Source organism: Contarinia nasturtii, unplaced genomic scaffold (genome assembly GCF_009176525.2).
Source record: "Contarinia nasturtii isolate CC-2019 unplaced genomic scaffold, AAFC_CNas_1.1 Cnas_scaffold_493, whole genome shotgun sequence".
In the NCBI taxonomy this organism is placed as follows: Eukaryota; Metazoa; Arthropoda; class Insecta; order Diptera; family Cecidomyiidae; genus Contarinia; species Contarinia nasturtii.
In genome coordinates this window covers 3955320-3974993 of record NW_022197846.1, presented here as the reverse complement: position 1 = coordinate 3974993, position 19674 = coordinate 3955320, and the positions used below count along the sequence as shown (strand labels likewise).

Sequence of the window (19674 nt, the reverse complement as noted above, 5' to 3'; positions counted from 1 at the left end):
TGTTTTGAAGAACTGTCACTTCAAACCTTAACGGATCGAACACACGATTATTTTTTAGTTTACTTAGAGCACTATTTATTATTTAAAAAAACCTGTTTTCCGTAGATTAGATAATTTAATTTTTGTGTGTGTAAGAGAGAGAGAGATGCTGAATTGGTGAAACCAATACGATGTCATTTTCGCAATCCTTTTCATTAGGCGAAAACACTTTGAATCAGTTGGATGTATATGCTGGTAACATAGGTAAAAATATCAATAAGAATAGCAAATCATACATTTCGCCAACGAAAAAAATACCACCAAAACAACCGGTGGTCGTTTGTCTGCCAACAAGTTGTGATTTTGTAAATTCATCTCCAAATTCGGATGTGATTCGCTCAAATAAAATACCTGATGTGGTCGATGAATCGCCAACGGAAAAATCCAATATTCTTGGCAAATCGATCCGTGAACAATTGAAAAATGCATCAACATCAAAGAAGACCAATCGAAAATATATGCGAAGAAGTCGATCGGATCCAATTACAACCAATAGTGATTCGAAAATTTCTGCATCGGCATTGTATAGAAAACATGGATTTACAGAAGATTTTGCTTCAATGTTTGAAAACACAATGGATTTGGATGAAATGGATAATGATCGCGCAAATCGGAAAACCAAAATTAAATTACATGCAAAATTTGAAGAAGATGATTTTGATAAATACATGCAAAATATTCAAACGCCTAGCTTAAATAATGATTGTAACGATACCAAAAATAGTGATAGTTTGATTGCTTTAAGCGATAGTGGAGGATCGACTCAGCATGTCAATGTTTCGGAAATTGAAAGATTGATGCAAACTGAAAATTTTGAGACAGCTAAATCATCGCCAGTTCCGTTGGCAAGTGATGATGAAATAGAATGGGAAGACTCAGCATTTTTCAATGATTTGCTTGAGTCCCAAAGAAATAGCACGAATAAATGTCTGGAACAGAATAAAATTGAAGATGAAGCCGATCCTGTCATCGATGTTGAATGCATTTCAATGCAGAGTGGTCGAAACAATTATGAAAAAGCCGAAGAAGATGAACTGGAAAGTTGTTTCTTAGAAAATAGCATTCATTTATCAAATTTAAATTCAATCGAAATAAAATCCATGAACAAAACTGGCTACACACAACTTGATACAAGCATTTTTTCGCAAAACATTTCCGAACGTATTGTTTCAAACGAAATAATTGCAAAAACTGAAAGTGCCGACAATTTATCGTTGGCACAACCGAATAAATTCAGCATCGACAATTTATCCGAGTGGAGTTGTTCAGCGCCTATAATCAAATCATATAAGAAAAAAGGCATTCATGATATGTTTGAATGGCAAGCAGAATGTTTAAATAATCCAAAGGTAACTCTACCAAATTGATTTATTATATTTTATAAATAATTTATGATTTTAGATCAAATATGGAAATTACAATTTATTGTACAGCGCCCCAACATCAGCTGGTAAAACGTTCGTTAGTGAAGTTCTGATGTTTCAAACGGTGTTAAAGAGACAAAAGAAAGTAATCGTCATTCTGCCATTTATATCAGTTGTTCGAGAAAAAATGTACTCATTACAAGTGAGTAAGCAATTAGAAAAATAAATCGTTGGCCAGTCGTTTTCAATTTGTATTATTTCTAAAGGATTTGTTACGAAGTTCTGGAATACGAGTTGAAGGGTTTTTCGGTGGTTACACGGCACCAGGTGGATTTGAATCGGCCGATATCGCTATTTGTACTATTGAAAAAGCGAACGCAATCGTCAATCGCTTATTGGAACAAGGAAATATCGACTCAATTGGTATGATCGTTGTTGATGAAGTTCATTTAATTTCCGATCCAAATCGTGGCTACATACTGGAACTACTTCTCACCAAAGTTCTATTTTGCTCGCGTAAGCTGAACACAAACATTAGACTTGTAGCCATGTCAGCCACGATATCTAACTCAACAGCATTACTACAAAATTGGCTGAATGCAGAATTTTATTTAACGAATTACCGTCCAATTGAGTTGCATGAAATGATCAAAATAGGAAATAGTATTTTCAATAATACAATGAATTTGGTGCGAATGGTTTCAAATGAGGAGTACTCCATGATCGAAAATGATCCCGATCATATTGCACAGTTATGTATTGAGACGATTGTAAATGGAGCGGCGGTTATTATTTTTTGTCCATCAAAAGATGGGTGTGAAAATTTGGCACTGCATGTGGCACAAAATATATACAAATTGGGAAAAAGTCAAACGAACATTGGGGAGAGAATACGTAAAGCAATCAATATGCCGTTGATTGAAGAGGTAAAGGGACATTTACGAAATTCATCAGCAGGTGAAAACAATTTTTTTATATTACATCTGTTTTTCCACATATTAATAATATTTATTTCTCTTCTAGGTTTGGATTCCATATTGGAAAAGACGATTTCATACGGCGTATCTTTTCATCATGCTGGACTAACATTCGACGAACGAGACATAATCGAAAGTTCGTTTTGTAAATCATCGATTCGAGTGATTGTTGCGACGAGTACTCTAAGTTCAGGCGTCAATTTGCCTGCGCGCCGAGTCATAATTCGATCGCCAATGTTTGGCGGTAAATATATTCCTATATACTAAATTTATCTTTCTTTGAATTTTCCCGTCTATTGAGAATAGAATATTTTCCTATTATTCCTTTTACAAAACAATGTTATACAATTAATTGCCTGTTTCTGATTATTTCAGGTAAACCAATGTGTTCGCTAACATACAAACAAATGTGTGGAAGAGCCGGACGAATGGGAAAGGTATTTTTGATTTTATATTTTTGAATCGCTTCAACCTTAATATTTTATATTAATTGATGTAATAGGATACGGAAGGTGAATCGATTTTAATTTGTACCAACAACAATGCAAAAGTTGGTCAAGAATTGATTGGAGCTGCATTAAAGCCAATCACTTCATGTCTATCGACCGATAATCACGTATATATTATATATTTTCATTTTTTCATTTTCTTGCATATAATTTAAATTATTTGATTATACAGACGCATCTGAAGCGAGCACTTTTGGAGATAATTGCCTCTGGCGTAGCGACAACTCGAACTGAACTGGAAGAATTTGTAAAGTGTACGTTATATCCACAAAAAAAAAAAGAGTCTTACGGGAGTAAGACGAACTTTTCCGCATGGTGGTAGTTGTGTATTTTATTAAGCACGTTCAAAATAATATTTGTTCGATTTTTCAAACCTTTCAAGCGGCGTAAAGTTCGAGACCAAAAAATATGTTCAAACCTTGGCATCGAAATATTCTTTAATTTAATAGCAGAGGTACTCGAGAAAAGATTTTTCACACTTTCATGATGAACCCATTTGTACGACATTTGAAAGTATACTATTATTTTCTAACAAAACACTATAAAAAAATATCTCTGACGTTAATTTTGCCATAAAAATTACTTTTGAAAAACTTTTCATAACTAAAGTCCCGAAAAATTTGGATTTTTGTATGGGAGCCATGTCTGTATGCTACCTTAATGGCGTGAAACTTTGAACAGGTTAATTTTTCCACAAAAAAATAACATTCGGAGGGTTTGGAGAAATTTCAACCAAAATTAAGGGTATATCGCATACAAAATATTCGAAAGTTTTGTATGGGAGGTACCCCTAATTTTGATTGAAATCTCTTCAAACTTTCAGAATGTTATTTTTTTGTGTAAAAAATAGACTGTGCAAAGTTTCACACCATTAAGGTAGCATACAGGCATGGCTCCCATACAAAAATTCAATTTTTTGTGATTTTTTCAAGGAAACTGTATCAATAATTGATTGTATCTCAATACTAACCTCGGATTCGGTTTTCTCGTACCAAAAAACCCCCCAATACATATTTTTAAGTGTTTAAGTCTACATTAAGTATGACTTTTGGACGAAAATTGGACTCTTTTTCATAGGTATCACTCCAGGCATGAAATTTTTTTCCATCAACAAAAGTCGCTCAAAATCTAATGATTTCTATTCCTCACGACCCCCAATCATCCTGTACAGTCAAATTTTGAATCAAGTTTCTACGATGAGCGCAATCTTGCTAACAAATTTTGCGTACAGCGTACAACGTACGATGTACGACGTACAGATTAACAAAAACCATGCTCAAAACGGCCTGATTCGGGTTCTCTGACCTCAGAAACGTCCAGAAAACATGTTTCTGAAGTTTTCAAAATTTTGACCGATTACAATACTTTCCACCTTACACTATGTGTGCGGAAAAGTAAAAATGATCACAATTTCAAATTAAAGCAATGTTGTTGCAAATGTGTGGCCATTTCTTTGCTCTTAAACCTAGGGGATCGGATCTCGATCAGAAAATAGCGAATTATTCGATATTTTGCGAATTTTATGCGAAATGATTTGTAAGCGATGGGCCAGTAAAGTTGTGATTTAAAAAACAATTCGCAAACAAAACGCTATGAACGTGAGACAATTCGCAAAATTTGTAAGTTTTGTATGTATCAAATTGTGAACGCTTGTAAACGAGCCAAGTGAACAGCGGCGACGCACGAAAACGAAATGAGTGAATAGCGACAACGAACGAAAGAAAAAATGTTATCCGCTGCCGCTATTCACTCACTTCGTTTTCTTGCGTCGCCGCTATTCACTTGGTTCGTTTGCAAGCGTATATTATATAGTTTGATTGTGATAACTTTTTGCGAATAGTTTGCGAATTGTATGCGAATTTCTTGAATTATTTTACTAAAATGACGACTTTATCATACAATCAATAAATTTTGTCCATTCGCGAATAGATCATTTCCCCTAGTCTTAAACTATATATTTTAATTTCATTACATGTTTTCTTTATTTACCCTAGGTACGTTGTATCACTCGGAGCATAGGTTCGAGATTAAATATTTTGAAGTTATTTTGGACGAATACAAAGCAAAGATCAAATCGAAAAAGAAAACCGATTTCTCAAACGATAGTCTTGTCTACACAAATGTCAATGACACAGATTTTGTTGGTAAATGTATGAGATTTTTGGAGCGATACGAATTTATTCAATTGCAATTCGATGACAAAATTCAAGAGTTAAAATTTATTCCAACTCGTCTTGGTTATGCTTGTTTGGCATCATCAATGCCGCCAAGCGATGGTTTCTTTCTGTTCTCTGAGCTACAAAAGGCTCGTCAAAATTTTGTGCTTGAAACGGAGCTACATGCTATTTATCTAGTGACACCATTCTCAGTCTGTTATCAGTTACAAGATATTGATTGGTTATTTTATTTGGATATGTGGGAAAAATTATCGACTGCCATGCAACGTGTTGGCCATTTAGTCGGGGTTAAAGAATCGTTCCTTGTGCGAGCAATGCGAGGTTCCAAAGGTGTAGATCACTCAACATTACAAATACATAAACGGTAAGACGGATTTCATTTCTTTAACCGATGTAAAAACAGCACTTCGCATCTCATCTCTTGCTCTCACTTACGAGAATTTCCGCAAGCAAGAGAAGGAGGTGGGATGCGACGTGCTATTTTTGCTCTCAGCCTCTCATTTGTTAATTTCATTAAATTTCAGTTTTTACACCGCTGTTGTTCTACATGATTTGATCAATGAATGTCCATTGAATGAAGTTGCTGTAAAATATAAACTTAATCGAGGTACATTGCAAAGTTTACAACAAACTACATCAACATTTGCTGGCATCGTAAAATCATTTTGCAAAGCGCTCAATTGGGATATGTTAGCATTGATTATTGCACAATTTCAAGATCGTATATTTTTCGGTGTTCATCAGGATCTAATTGAACTTATGAAAATTTCGGTTCTAAATGGTCAACGTGCACGAACGCTTTACAAAGCGGGCTATGAAACTCTAGTTGGTATTTCACAGGCCAATGTACTTGACATCGAAAAATGTTTAACGGATTCTATTGGTTTTGATGTGCAAAAACGGAATGGTGAAACAACATACGATGCTGAACAACGAAATAAGCAGCGATTGTTATTTGTCACTGGGCGTGCAGATTTATCGGTGAAAGAGGCGGCCAAAATGATAATTGATGAAGCTCGCGAATATCTTTGCAATGAAATGGGCATAAAAAATATTAATTGGTCTCAATCAGTTGAAAATGAAGTCAAAAGACCGAGCGTTGCTTCCGCAGAAACTGTTGAAATCGATATGGCATGCTATCGATCTCAGAAAAGGCGCATTTCTTTAGATGCAGAAGTGGCAACACCAACTAAAAGACGAAATCACGGTCAAATAATCGAAGCCGAAGTGAATTCAATGGATGAATCAAGTGAAAACAGTGATGTCGATTCAATTATGCTTGATAGTTCAATTTCTTTCTACAATGATGAAAATGATGATTTCATGGAACAATTACGGCTAGAAGGAAACAAACCAAATTTGGCAAATGAAAAACAAAATCTTGCACATGGTGCACCATGTCTTCAAATCATTGAGGTTACTAAGACTGCCGACGACTTTAATCAGTTTCTTGAATTATTTAAATGTGTAACGGAATATGGTTTTTCCTTGGCTATTGCTCGGTCTGTTACTTCAACCGAATCGAAAAACTATCGTTGTCCTATTTCACCAGAATTGTATATATATGGTATTGCATTGTCATTCCAAGAAAAATACATTACACATTTTATCAATCTTCAAGATGAAGACGTTGTTGCTTTTCACGAGAAAATCAAATTCATTCGGTACATACTAGCCAAAAAGGAGCTAACTTTAATTTGCAACGATGCCAGAACTCAATTGAAAACATTATTGATAGCAGTAGCAGAGATACACAGAATTGATTGTCATATAAAAGATCCTCAAGTTGCTCAATGGTTAATTCATCCAGAAGACCTTGTTAGCCGTAAATTCAGCCAAATGGTATGAACAAAACTTTTTAAAGAATTTTTTAAATGTATTGGTGTATTGCAAATTTATCAATAGTTGTTAAAATATCTATTGGTAAATTTTCAATAAAGAAAATTATAAGGAATTTTCGTTTAATTATAGATTAAACTTTATGCTCCAAAATGCATTAATTTATTATATAAAATTGACAATGGGAATCAGAGTGTAACAACAACCACAAAAATTCGGTAATTTTTAAACTTGAATATATTTTAAAATTGGATATTGAAATGATTCAAATGTAATTTCATGAATAAGGTCATCAATCAAAGCCTGTGTGACTATTCACATCGTCCGAGAACAGTCGAATATTCTGAAAAAAATGGGAGACGGTTCGATTTTTACAGCATTCGAAGGTACATATATAATAAAAATAATAATATATAATGAAAATATTTTCCGTCTCATTTAGACGTGGAAATGCCAATTCAAAAATCTCTGCTCCATATGGAACAAACTGGAATGTCCATTGACCAGAATGCATTAAACATATTGAGTGATGAAATTAGTGAATACGTTGGCGATTTAGAAGCAGAAATCTTTCGCTTGAATGGAAAACGATTTGCCATAAATTCGTCTCGACAAGTGGCACAGGCTCTGAAAATTCGCAAAAAAAATGGGTCAATAGCAGCAAAGTGCACACGAGCCCAATTGCTACCATGCACAAATCCAATGGCCAAATTAATATTGGAACATCGCAGTTTATATGCCATTCTTTCGAAATCCATTCAACCATTGATCAGGAAATCCAATGATAATAATCGGTAACGAAAAAATGAGAAATGAGTAGACACATTTTATCTGCTCTATATCTATATTTATGTTGTTTTTTTTTTTGGATTTTTCTAATTAGAAAACAATTTAAAACTGTTAAATATTTTTGATTTTCGATTGATTGTTTACAACAATTTAAGCATAAACATTTTCTTTTTTTGAATATAAACATAGAATTTATGGCAGTAGTTACAGTTTTACACAAACCGGCCGAATTTCGATGTATGAACCGAATTTACAAAATGTTGCCAAAGATTTCCACACCGAATTCATTCCACGAGTATTTTCATGTCGCAACGCATTCATTGTGAAACCAAAGCGAAAGTTAATTTCAGCCGATTTTTGTCAATTAGAATTACGTGTATTGGCACATCTGTCGGAAGATAATGGACTCATCAGTATATTCAACACAATTGATGATGTATTCATATCGATTGCTGCGAAATGGAATAAAGTTCCAGAGTCAGAAGTAACAGAAAAGATGCGAAATGACACCAAACAAATTTGCTATGGTATCATTTATGGAATGGGCACAACGAGTCTCTCTGCAACAATGAAATGTGATGAAAAAGAAGCACAATTATTACACGAATCATTCCATCAAACTTATCCGGGAATACGGTAAATTAGTTATTTGTTATTCTATTATGTTTGCATAATTTACTTTGTTCTTGAAATTTCCAATAGGAAGTATATACAAAAAACTTTGAGTTTGGTTCGTCAAAAAGGTTTTGTTGAGACAATTGCAGGACGCAGACGTTATATTTCAGATATAAACTCAAATAATTTAAGAAAACGTGCTCAAGCAGAACGACAAGCTGTCAATACAACAATACAAGGTAATATTTACAACAAGATACAATAACAACATATTTAATAAAATTTTAAATAAAAATTATAATAAATATCATATTTATTATTTTTTTAGGTTCAGCTGCTGATATTGCTAAACGTGCCATTCTGCGAATGGAACGCAATTTAGAAAAATACCAACCTGTATTAAAAACGGACAATGATCCAAACAATAGCATTGACCTAGTTTTGCATTTGCACGATGAACTATTATATGAGGTAAATATTTCACATATGTGCATAAATTATTTTCTATTATTCACTAATTATGTTTTAATCATTCGTTCTTTTCTTTTGTGATCCCCCCCTTAGGTACCATGCGATAAAGACAATCTAGTGGTAAAAATTTTAAAATCAAGTATGGAAAATTGCGCAAACCTTTTAGTGCCATTAAGAGTGAAAGTAAAAGTGGGACAAAGCTGGGCAAACATGAAAAAAATTGGATAAGATAGAACAAGAAATACTTCTTCACACATATGTTATTGTATTCATTCACAATTGATCAATTGATCCTTTTTTTACAAAAATAAACAATATATCAGTTTGGTGCAGCTGCAATGCATTTTCGTTTCTCTTTTAATTAAATTGGCATTGTGAAAAAGAAGAAGGTATTTTCGAAAATGCAAGCGTGCTTTAATTTGGCGCCAATTCATGTTTGTTCGAATAATTTCGAATCTATAAACAATGACATTTTACTAGTAAAAAATGTGCGTCTCCACTTTCGTACAATACAGTATATGTTCCGGCATGTGTGTCGCCTTAAGACAATGTTCGAAATATTTCAAAAACTCATTGGTAATTGTGGCATTGGAGACGAACAACGCGCTTTTTGTTCATGAGAGAGCGGATTCTGTAGTCTGAGAGAGTGTTATATATATTTTTATACGCTTAAATCCTGTTAATTTCATTTGGTAAAAAAGGATTTTTTTCGGTGTTTAATTAGTTTTGTACAGAAAAAAGCGAAATAATTTTGCAAAAATGGATACGGCACGATTAGCTGAGATGATGAGAGCCACGCTGTCAGAGGACAAAATTCAGCGTGATGCAGCTGAGGAACAATTGAAGCAGGTAAAACAATACGCCATGTGCTTTCGGAAAATATGCAAAAACCAATATATTTATCGAATTTCCATTCAAAGTGTATTATTTTATCATTGCTATGTCCATATATCTTCGAATTATTGTGTTTATGGTGCTTTCTGTCGGTCGAAAAAGTTGAAAAAAAACCTAACTCAAACGCATACACAAGCAGAAAACATCTTTTTTTTTCAGCGTGCGGCATGTGTCACTGTAAAAAATGACGTATGGCTATTGCCTAGTGATAATTTAAAAAAAAAAATCAACTCAATTGTGTGCACTGAACAATGTCCACATCATTAAATGATACGCCAATTGCAAATGCAATTATTTTCGTTTTATATGGGAATTTGTAGCTTCTTTTAAATTCAATATTTTAATCGAAATCTGACGCTAGTATATTCTGTACAATTTTATTCGAGATTTCAACTTGATTGGATTTTGTTTACTTTTTGATTTGCATGCATTGAATGGATTTTTTTTAATGTGTTTGTGCAGATTGAATATGAATTGGGGTGTCAAATCTATCGAAGATTACATTGGTTGTCAACAGCAAATGAATTTTATTTTCATTCGACTTTTTACCGGTACGTGATTTGAGTGAATTAGCGATTGCTTTGGAGTTGACCTTGAGAATAGTAATAATAATACACATAAATCAATTACAATCGAATGATGAGTTTCAAAAATTTGTGTGTTCTACCTATATTTCCAACATGCCGAACTATGGACGAAAATTATGTGTCCGTGAAAAAAAAAGATAGATAGTGTATGTGTTATAGATTTTGTAATGAAAAATCTCACTTACACACTATAATTCACGTTTCATCAGCCGATATCGCGGCTATAAGTATGTCGATGTTTGGGTGTTCGCATCAACAACATTTCGCCAACGATGTTTGATCAATTGACATTTTTTGTTAATTTTTCTTTTTGTTTATTATCTTGATTCGATTTATTTGATTGATAGCTATGACTTTTTATGATTTTGGTGTTTATTATTTCTTTTTTCTCTTTTCGAAATATTTCACAAACGCTATAGGTATGCAAAATTATCGGATTTGTTCCATCATTGCTGCAAATCGTGATACAAGCCGATGTTCCGTTGCCAGTGCGGCAGGCTACTGCGATTTTCTTAAAAAATTTCATCACCCGAAATTGGCTAGAAAAGGATGTAGATGGAACACAAATGGAATTTTCAATTCACGAACAAGATCGTACATTGGTGCGCAACAACATCATCGAATCTTTGATTCAATCACCGGAAATGTTGAACAATCGAAATATCTACATTCACATTGCTACATGCATTTATCATATAATCAAATGCGATTACCCGGGTAATAAATAATTCTATTTTATTTTTAATATTGATTTATTGGAAATTGAATGTAACAATGTTATGAAAACAACGAATTAAGTATGCGAATAAGTCAGATATTTCTGTAGGCGTCCGCTTCGCAAATATTCCCAAAAATGATGTGGAACGCGTCACAATATCTTCGTTTGAAAAGTAATTCAAGATTGATTCAAGTCTCTGTACGTTCGCATCGTCCAGTACCAGAATACGATGTTCAAGAGCTGAATCAATTATTTTCCTAACAAAGATCTCGTGACGCGTTAATCATTATTTTCTGGAATATTTGCGAAGATGTCAGCTGAAGAATTATCAGACTTATACGCATACTTAATTCGTTGTTTCGATGATAACATTGTTACATTCAATTCCCAAAAAATAAATATTAAAAAAAAAAAAATTTGAACGTTGTTACATTTAATTTCTAATAAATCGATGCTAAAAATAAAATACATTTGAATTAACACATACATAGGTCGATGGCCAGAAGTTATCGAAAAGGTTCGCATTTACTTACAAAATAACAATTACCAAAGCTGGACGGGAGCCGTACTGGTTTTGTATCAGCTCGTTAAAAATTATGAATATAAAAAAGCGGATGAACGTGGACCACTCGATGAGGCAATGAACATTTTGCTACCAATTATCTACGAATTAATGGTTAATTTGATGCAAAATACAGAACAAACCGAAGAATGCGTCCTCTTGCAAAAGAATATTTTGAAAATTTACTATACACTCATTCAAGTAGGCTATAACCGATTTGATTTGTTTATTTTCATATTAAATGTATTTAAAAAAAATATATTTTCTGGTCCTTCAGTTCTGTTTGCCACTGGACTTAATCACTCAAGACGTATTCTCAAAATGGATGGAAATTTGTCGGTTCATTATCGATTGCCCAGTACCTGTTGATATCACCAATTTGGATGAAGAAGAACGATTGGAATTGCCATGGTGGAAAGCAAAGAAATGGGCATTACACATTTGCGTTCGTACATTCGAACGTTATGGTAGCCCTGGAAATGAAGTGAACAAAGATTATAAAAAATTTTCCGCATGGTATTTGCCAACATTCACTCGTGCCATTTTGGAATCACTTCTCAAAGTCTTGAACTCATATCGCAACAATATCTACGTATCGCCAAGAGTTCTGACGGAAGTGTTGAGCTACATGAAAATTGCGTAGGTTTTTTAAATGTAATAATACGTTTTTTATATTCAATTTTTGTTTTATTTGCTTACTAAATATAGAGTTTCACACGGATACTCATGGAATACTCTTAAGCCTCATATGCTACCAATTATTCAAGAAATCATATTCCCAATTATGCAATACAGCGAAGAAGATGAAGACCTTTATCAAAACGACACAATTGAATACATTCGCCGAAAGTTTGGTACATTCAAATTGGCTTTACAATCCTTTTAAAATTGCATCGTTGAATTCACATTGATAATTTTTTATCGATTTTGCATTTAGACATTTATGATGATTACTCAACACCCGTACCAGCCGCACAAGTTTTGTTCTTATCATGCTGCAAAATTCGAAAAGGTATTTTAAATCAAGCCATTGGGTTCCTCAACTCGGTAAGTATTCATTTATACATTTATATATCATTATAATAATTTATTATCACTGCTAACCAAACAATCTTTTTAAATAATAAAGATCATTCGAGAAAATACAGAGCCAAGAAAGCGAGATGGTGCTCTCTATATGATTGGTTCAATTGCTGAAGTTCTATTAAAAAAGAGAGAATACCGTGATCAAATTGAACAAATGTTAACTGAATATGTATTCCCCGAATTCCAAAGTCCACATGGTCATATGCGTGCCCGTGCATGTTGGGTGTTGCAGGCATTCAGTGAAGTTGAATTTAAAAACCAAGAGATTTTGGGACAAATTTTACGCCTTGCTACAAATGCATTATTAACGGATCCAGATTTACCAGTCAAAGTTGAGGCTGCGATCGTTCTACAAGTTTACCTATCATCACAAGATGGTGAAGCGCATGAAATCGTAAAGAGTGCCATTCTTGGCCTAAACATTCAAAACATTACCATGGAATTGTTGAAAATTATTCGAGAAACGGAAATCGATGATTTGAATACAGCTATGCAAACGGTTGTCGGTACATTCTCCGAACATTTAGCACCAATTGTTGTCGATATTTGCCGGCATTTAGAAGAAATGTTCAAAGAATTAATGCAGGGACCGGAAGGTTCCGATGATCGCGAAGAAACCGCAAACGGTTTGCTTGGAACTATCGAAAAATTGTTGGCTGTTTTCGAGGAGAATGCCGAAATTGCCGCCAAATTACAACCATGTGTCATTGCAGTTATTCGATTAATCTTAGAAAATCAACGCACATGTAAGTACTTTGGATTTTGAAATGGGTGCAATTGAAATGGCATGTGTTTAATAAAAATTCGCCACAACTCTATATTTGCAGATTTCTATGAAGAAGCATTTTCACTGTTGTACGATTTGACATCAAAGACCATTTCAGTGGATATGTGGCTAATGTTGGAAATTGTCTATAAAACATTCAAGGAAAGCGCGTTTGATTGTTTCTTGGACTTAATGCCAGCTTTGCACAACTATATTACAATTGATACGGAAGCCTTTTTGGCTGATGAACGTCGTGTAGGTGTTATTTTTGATATGTGCAAAGTCGTTCTAACATCATCGGAGGCCGGTGAAGATGCTGAATGTCATGCGGCCAAATTAATCGAAGTAATCATACTACAATGTAAAGGCCGCATCGATAAATGTATACCAATATTCACTGAATTGGCAGTTACGCGTCTTATGCAAGAAGTCAAATCATCCGAATTACGTACAATGTGCTTGCAAATTTTGATTGCAGCCCTTTACTATGATCCAGTATTGCTGATCAATATTCTAAAAGATCATCATCACAACAACGAACCACTAATTTCTCATTTTATCAAACAATGGTTAGTAAATTCATTCAAGGTTATACTCGGTATAATGTAAATTGTCTTGTATGACTTAATTATGTGTTGTTTTTGTACTTGATTGACAGGATTAAAGATACAGATTGTTTCTTGGGCATTCATGATCGTAAACTCTATGTTTTGGGTTTGTGTCAGGCAATCAGTTTGGGTGGAGAAAAGCCATATGTATTGAGTGAAGTGGCCGGTGAAATTTTACCATCGCTTCTACTCATTTTCGAAGGTTTAAAACGAGCTTATCAATCACGTGCACAAGAAGGCGAAGAAGAAGAATCCGATGATGAAGAAGGCGAAGATTTCGAAGGTATGTGTTCGAACAACATTCATTAAGTTTAAGCCATAAAGTTTACTGAATTATCGGTTCATTTTTTTACAGAAGCACTTTCTAGTGACGAAGATGAAGTTGACGAAAATAACACGTCTTATTTAGATAATATTAAAAATTTCGCCACCAAAAAGGCTAGTCAAAGTGGATTTGAAATATCGGCCGAAATTAAGGTGAGTTAGTTATATTGGGGATTTAAATAAGTTCGTGCGTAAGTAGTATTTTTCGCATCAGTCTACACTACATCCGCCGTCATGTGAAAGTACTGTCAAAATCCTATAAGAATCAACAGGTGTCATTTGATCAAAGTGTAAACAATAAGAATTTTTACAGCATTGAAAATGTCTGAGTTCATTTCGAAAAAACATCATTTGCGGGAATTTTTTTTTTTTTTTCACTTTAATCCAATCAGAAATGCATATAATCATTATGGTGCATTGAGATTAACAAGATCTGTCGATTTCAACACAAAAATGTTGAGTTTGGTGAACACTGAGTGGTGAATTTGGTGTAAAACTCCAAATTCACCAAAAATTTTCAAGTTTAATTATTTCACTCATTTTTGCAAAAAAGTCGAGGCCCGATCATGGTATAGGATTTCCTATATAAACATAGCTGGGCAGACTGAAAAATTCAGGGGGGGGATTGGGGGGGTAATTTTCTCAAAAACTCCTAGCAAAATAGGAAAATTTCATCTATGATCCAAAAACCCTAGCAAAATGAGAAAAATTCTATCCAAAATCATGAATTTTGTAAAGGGGTAACGCAAAAATTTGTTGATTTTGTAAAGGGGTAACGCTAAAATTTGATGCCTCAGGAGGGGGTAATCCCCCCCCTCCCCCCTGTCTGCCCAGCTATGTATATAAACCTTGTAACTAACAACACCTCTAATGCGCATTCCGAGTACTAATCGAAGTTTGTGACAATATGGTTGAAAGTGAGGTTATGTCAACCACTTCATTTTTTATTAATTTATTATTTTTGAATATTGTGCAGTAAATCTCACGAAACTACCGGAAACTAAAAAAAAAAACAAAGAATTTTTATTTTTAAAAATGTAAAAAATGAAAATATTTTTATTTCTACTGTTTTAATAAATATTTAATCGGTTTATCACGATTGTGACACAAAATCATGCATCATGCGGCAGCGTACGCACGCTTGGATCCGGATCTTACGGAGATCGTACGCATCTATCCTATCCAAAAATCATTGTATGAATATTTTTGAATATTGTGGAAAGAAAATCTCACAAAATTAAGAAACAAAAGATTTTTTATTTTCAAAAATGTAAAAAATTCAAATCTATTTATTTCTACTGTTTTAATTTAACAGTTTAACGCAGTTTAATCGATTCATTATGATTTTGCCAAACTGACGGCCATATTGTCACAAACTTCGATTAGCACTCGGAATACGCATTAGAGGTGTTGTTAGTTACGGGCATGATCAGGCTTCGAAAAAAGTCTATGTTAAATGCATTTAAAAGTTGTGGATTGACTAAATATGAACAATGCGATTGATATCAAATATTTACATTTCCTGAAAGTGGTGAAAATTGTAGCGAATTCGAACTGAAGGAAAATTTGGTTGAATGGCAGTACAAGACTAATCAAATGTCGCTCCAAATTTACAAATGGATTCATTTTCGTATTAAGTTGAGATTGATTGTGAAGGAGGGATCTATTTCAAGAATTTCAAGCATAAAAAACCATAGTGAGTTGAGCTGAATTACAAAAATCGACGTGAAATCCAAAAATTCGTGATTCTGCCAATTGGGTGATTCTGCCAAACTTGATCGAATTACAACTGATCAAAATTGTTACAGATGATCTTTATTGATGTCGAGTGATCGTTTTTGGTTTAAATTGTAGAAAAATTCAATTATCCAAATTTTTGAAAAAGTGCATTTTTCCACTTTTGCAAAATCATTAAAAATTGTTTGAAAAATAGATCGATAAAAAATCTTTATCAGCTGTACTCACTGGACATCCCTCTTTCTGAATACCACTCATTTCAACGGATGCAGTGCACCGTTTCTGATCAATTATGTGCAAACTTTTAAAAAGTCGAAAAATGACTCGGTCATTAGATACCTGAAAATAATTAACAGTCCTTTAGACATGGAATCCGAAAATTGCCTGAGAAATGGGAAAAAGTATTGGCTAGCGATGGACAGTACTTTGAATAATGTATTCATTCATTTAATCATTGAAATAAATACACAGTTTTGAAGAAAAAAAACTTCACGAACTTATATAAATCCCTAAAACATATACCAAATTGCTCGTGGTTCATCTATTTATTCGGCAAACAAAATTTATTTTTGATTTGTTTATTCTTTTGCACTTTAGGATGATGATGAAGATTCCGATGATACGGAAGAGTATTCAGATTTTGAACTTGACGAAACGACGTTAGAAACATATTTGACTCCAATCGATGATGAGGATGGTGACAATCCAATCGATGAATACATTGCTTTCCAACAAGTTATATTAAGTATGTTTAATCCAATTTTTTTATTCTTGCATTTTTACAATTTTTTTTAGATAAAATATTCGGTCTTCTCTGAAAGACATAATAACGCAAAATACAATTAAATGTATATACGTTTTTTGTTCAATTCAACAGATCTTCAAGCTCAGGATCCACAATACTATGCTCTAATAACTAGTAAATTGAGCGCTGAACAACAAAAAGGTTTAAATGATGTCATTGTTACCGCCGAACAGAAAAAAGCGCAATATAATTCGAAACAAATTCAAAAACAAGGAGGTAACGATCATTTAGCTCCAATCATTATGGTTTAATTCATTTCGTTTTATCCGATTCCATTACAATATTTAGTTCCATTTATGTGCTGATTAACATATAATTAATTTTTATTATTTTTTTTTCATTTTATATTCGAAAAATGTTTTCCTTTGATTGCTAACTATGTTAAAATCATCTTTTGGTTGATTTGTTTAATTTCATTACTCTGTCAAACCAATTTTGTATTTTGCTTTAAGTTATGAATTTTGTTATATTTTGATCAATCACATCATAATAAGCTTAAAACACAATTAGGATCTAAAGTCCATTCGAATTCAAATCATATTGGATCCTAAACAAGCCGATATATTGTATTTTTTTACAGGATACCAATTCGCAACACCAATGGGGCCACCACCAACCAATTTTAACTTCAGCTCTTAAGTTCATTAAAGAATATTATATATACATAACACACAAACAAACACATATACACATAGAAATGTGTGAAAACCACTTTAAAGTCCATTATTTTTGTAATGTGTTAGGTATTCACAAATGAAGAGGTCATTTCAACTTTATACCAATTTTCTTTACTAACTGAGAGATTAGAAGAAAAAAAACGATTAAATTAACTCCGAAAAAAAAAGAAAGATGAACGATTTATTAACACACGAAGAATATTAGTTTGATTCGCTTGATTTAGTTGTAATTGGCATTTAAAAATTTATTTTTAGCTTTCTGTTTTTAAATTACGAATTATATTGTAATATGCGAAAATAAATTGATGGAATATTATTGAGAATAAGAAAGGCGTAAGCCTAAAATCAAATGAAAACCCAAATCAACATTTTTTTTAAATTTTAAACGTAATGTTAACTTATTTTACAAAATCTTTTATTACCATCATTGAAATGCAACAAAAGAATATTTGTTATCGACACTTAACTTAGTTAAATAAAATCAAATTCAATGGTAAAATTAAATTGCATCATTTCAAATAAATATATGTCTTGTAAAATAGTTCAACTGAGATTAATTTTATATGCTGAATTGCGGTAAGTTTCAAAAAATAGTTTGATTCATTTGAGAAAAAGCCAGAGTCGAAATGTTCATTAACAAATCATTTTTATTGAATTCTTCATTTCATAATACTTAAATTAGGAAAATTTATCAAATACATTTTTTGGTACCGTTCCATTGTAAGTTTCTAAAATGATGGCCAAAGTTCTTGTTAAATTACATACAGTTCCACTGACAATGTGTGGAAAATCAATTTCATTCGCTTTTCTATCTTTTACATAAGAGAAAAGTAAACGTTTGCTAATATAATCACTATAATGAGTAAGGTTGCCGACTTCAATGTATCGTTTGAGGTGTGGTGAAAACATTTCTATTTTAGCTGATAAACATTCGGCAAGATTAAGGTCTTTTGCGGGTGTGTACACGATTCGAAAATGTGTATCAAGTTTTTGAAAAAGTTGTTCAATCAACTTCAATGTTTCGTTGAATTTTTCAAGCATCTGTTCCTCAGTGCCGGCTTGGAATATTTGTACATTGCTCGTTTGACAGACATTGTATAAACTTAATTTATCGTGATCGATTCGAATATATGTTTGTCCCGCTGAAATCCATTGGATTGGTAGATATGATGACCAAACTAGTAATTGAGTTAAATATCCCAAAAAACTTAACATTGAACTATTGCCCACCAAATGCGTTAAATTCGTATGATGTACATTGAGTTCATGTGGTACTTCAAATAATTTTTTTAATGGCAATGCCATTCCTTCCACCAAAATTGTTTTGGCAAAATCTGGATTGCCGAAATCCACGAATCCATGCTTTCGAAAATAATTGAGACAATATTCGGCAAATTGATGATCGAATTTAGCGGCGTCACCTTTTAGATAATAGGTCGTGTTATTAAAGTATTCAATGACATTGTCGTAGACCAAATGATGGGCACATTCGTCTTGTGTTATTGAGCCAAAACTCAAAATCACTTGTGCCTCTTGCGGTGTTTTGTTACTGAGCTCATTTGGTAAGGATAGAAATTTATTTACAAATTTCAATTCAATTTCATCTAGGCTGTTGGTACAATGTTGCATATCGGTTCGGAGTGTCTCCAATTCCAATGTGTATTTTCGTTTTTCATCTTCTCGCTTTTGTAGTGTTTTCCCTTTTTTTGCTTCTTTCAAATGTTTTGACGTTTCTTCTAAAAGACATTCAATTTCATCTTTTTTTGCTTTGATATGACTGTGAATTTCCCACTGAGCAAGTAAATCGTCGATGTTGAATTGATCAGAAAGTCCACGACGTTTTAAATTATCTGCTAATACTTTTGGATTCGTGAAACGATGTTTAAAATCTAAAATTGGTGTTAAAATTCTCACATTTTTCTTAATATTTTTATTACTAACGTATAAAGCTTGAAAAAATCGCCGCGATGAAAAGAAAACATTATTATTTGTTTGCAGTAGTCTTTTTAACATGATCAGAATCTAACTATGTTTACATGCTCTGAAAGTGAAACTATTTAGTTAAAATGTGACATAACCACAATTCATACAAAATTAATGATGACATCGTATAAGTTGTGTGAATTATAT

At 33.1% G+C, this 19674-nt stretch overlaps 3 protein-coding genes across 6 annotated transcripts; 2 read left to right on the top strand and 1 right to left on the bottom strand.

Annotated features, from left to right (window-relative positions):
* Positions 1-42: 42 nt before the first annotated feature.
* Positions 43-9120, top strand: LOC116339197 (DNA polymerase theta). Of its 4 annotated transcripts, none has more exons than XM_031764921.1 (17): positions 43-1388; positions 1441-1605; positions 1670-2360; positions 2427-2624; positions 2756-2817; positions 2883-2996; positions 3062-3143; positions 4884-5033; positions 5349-5430; positions 5591-6908; positions 7038-7123; positions 7194-7291; positions 7348-7699; positions 7884-8330; positions 8397-8548; positions 8638-8780; positions 8874-9120. In XM_031764921.1, the coding sequence occupies exons 1-17, from the start codon at positions 171-173 to the stop codon at positions 9006-9008; spliced, it is 5493 nt and encodes a 1830-aa protein (XP_031620781.1). In that variant the 5' UTR covers positions 43-170; the 3' UTR covers positions 9009-9120. The 4 variants fall into 4 exon arrangements, with proteins under 4 accessions (XP_031620781.1, XP_031620780.1, XP_031620779.1 ...); XM_031764920.1 differs by having other exon boundaries at positions 4884-5039; XM_031764919.1 differs by having other exon boundaries at positions 4884-5430; positions 5591-6633; positions 6688-6908.
* A 230-nt stretch (positions 9121-9350) lies between these two features.
* LOC116339065 (importin-7) lies at positions 9351-17910 on the top strand. The gene is made up of 13 exons (XM_031764700.1): positions 9351-9629; positions 10681-10978; positions 11471-11742; positions 11819-12180; positions 12250-12395; positions 12479-12588; positions 12671-13373; positions 13455-13962; positions 14052-14284; positions 14357-14478; positions 16660-16807; positions 16940-17083; positions 17448-17910. The coding sequence occupies exons 1-13, from the start codon at positions 9540-9542 to the stop codon at positions 17504-17506; spliced, it is 3195 nt and encodes a 1064-aa protein (XP_031620560.1). The 5' UTR covers positions 9351-9539; the 3' UTR covers positions 17507-17910.
* A 263-nt stretch (positions 17911-18173) lies between these two features.
* Positions 18174-19590, bottom strand: LOC116339066 (serine--tRNA synthetase-like protein Slimp). The gene has a single exon (XM_031764701.1). It carries the CDS (start codon positions 19555-19557, stop codon positions 18223-18225), a length of 1335 nt encoding a protein of 444 aa, XP_031620561.1. The 5' UTR covers positions 19558-19590; the 3' UTR covers positions 18174-18222.
* Positions 19591-19674: the final 84 nt, after the last annotated feature.

What these genes read in the sequence shown, in the direction of transcription:
- LOC116339197 (XM_031764918.1), top strand. Translation starts at nt 171, where the DNA reads ATGTCATTTTCGCAATCCTTTTCATTAGGCGAAAACACTTTGAATCAG. An exon ending in ACTGGAAGAATTTGTAAAGT is followed by an intron (nt 3,144 to 4,883) that starts GTACGTTATATC and finishes TATTTACCCTAG; the next exon opens with GTACGTTGTATCACTCGGAG. An exon ending in ACAACAACCACAAAAATTCG is followed by an intron (nt 7,124 to 7,193) that starts GTAATTTTTAAA and finishes TTCATGAATAAG; the next exon opens with GTCATCAATCAAAGCCTGTG.
- LOC116339065 (XM_031764700.1), top strand. Translation starts at nt 9,540, where the DNA reads ATGGATACGGCACGATTAGCTGAGATGATGAGAGCCACGCTGTCAGAG. An exon ending in AAATATCGGCCGAAATTAAG is followed by an intron (nt 14,479 to 16,659) that starts GTGAGTTAGTTA and finishes TTTGCACTTTAG; the next exon opens with GATGATGATGAAGATTCCGA. An exon ending in ACAAATTCAAAAACAAGGAG is followed by an intron (nt 17,084 to 17,447) that starts GTAACGATCATT and finishes ATTTTTTTACAG; the next exon opens with GATACCAATTCGCAACACCA.
- LOC116339066 (XM_031764701.1), bottom strand. Translation starts at nt 19,557, where the DNA reads ATGTTAAAAAGACTACTGCAAACAAATAATAATGTTTTCTTTTCATCG.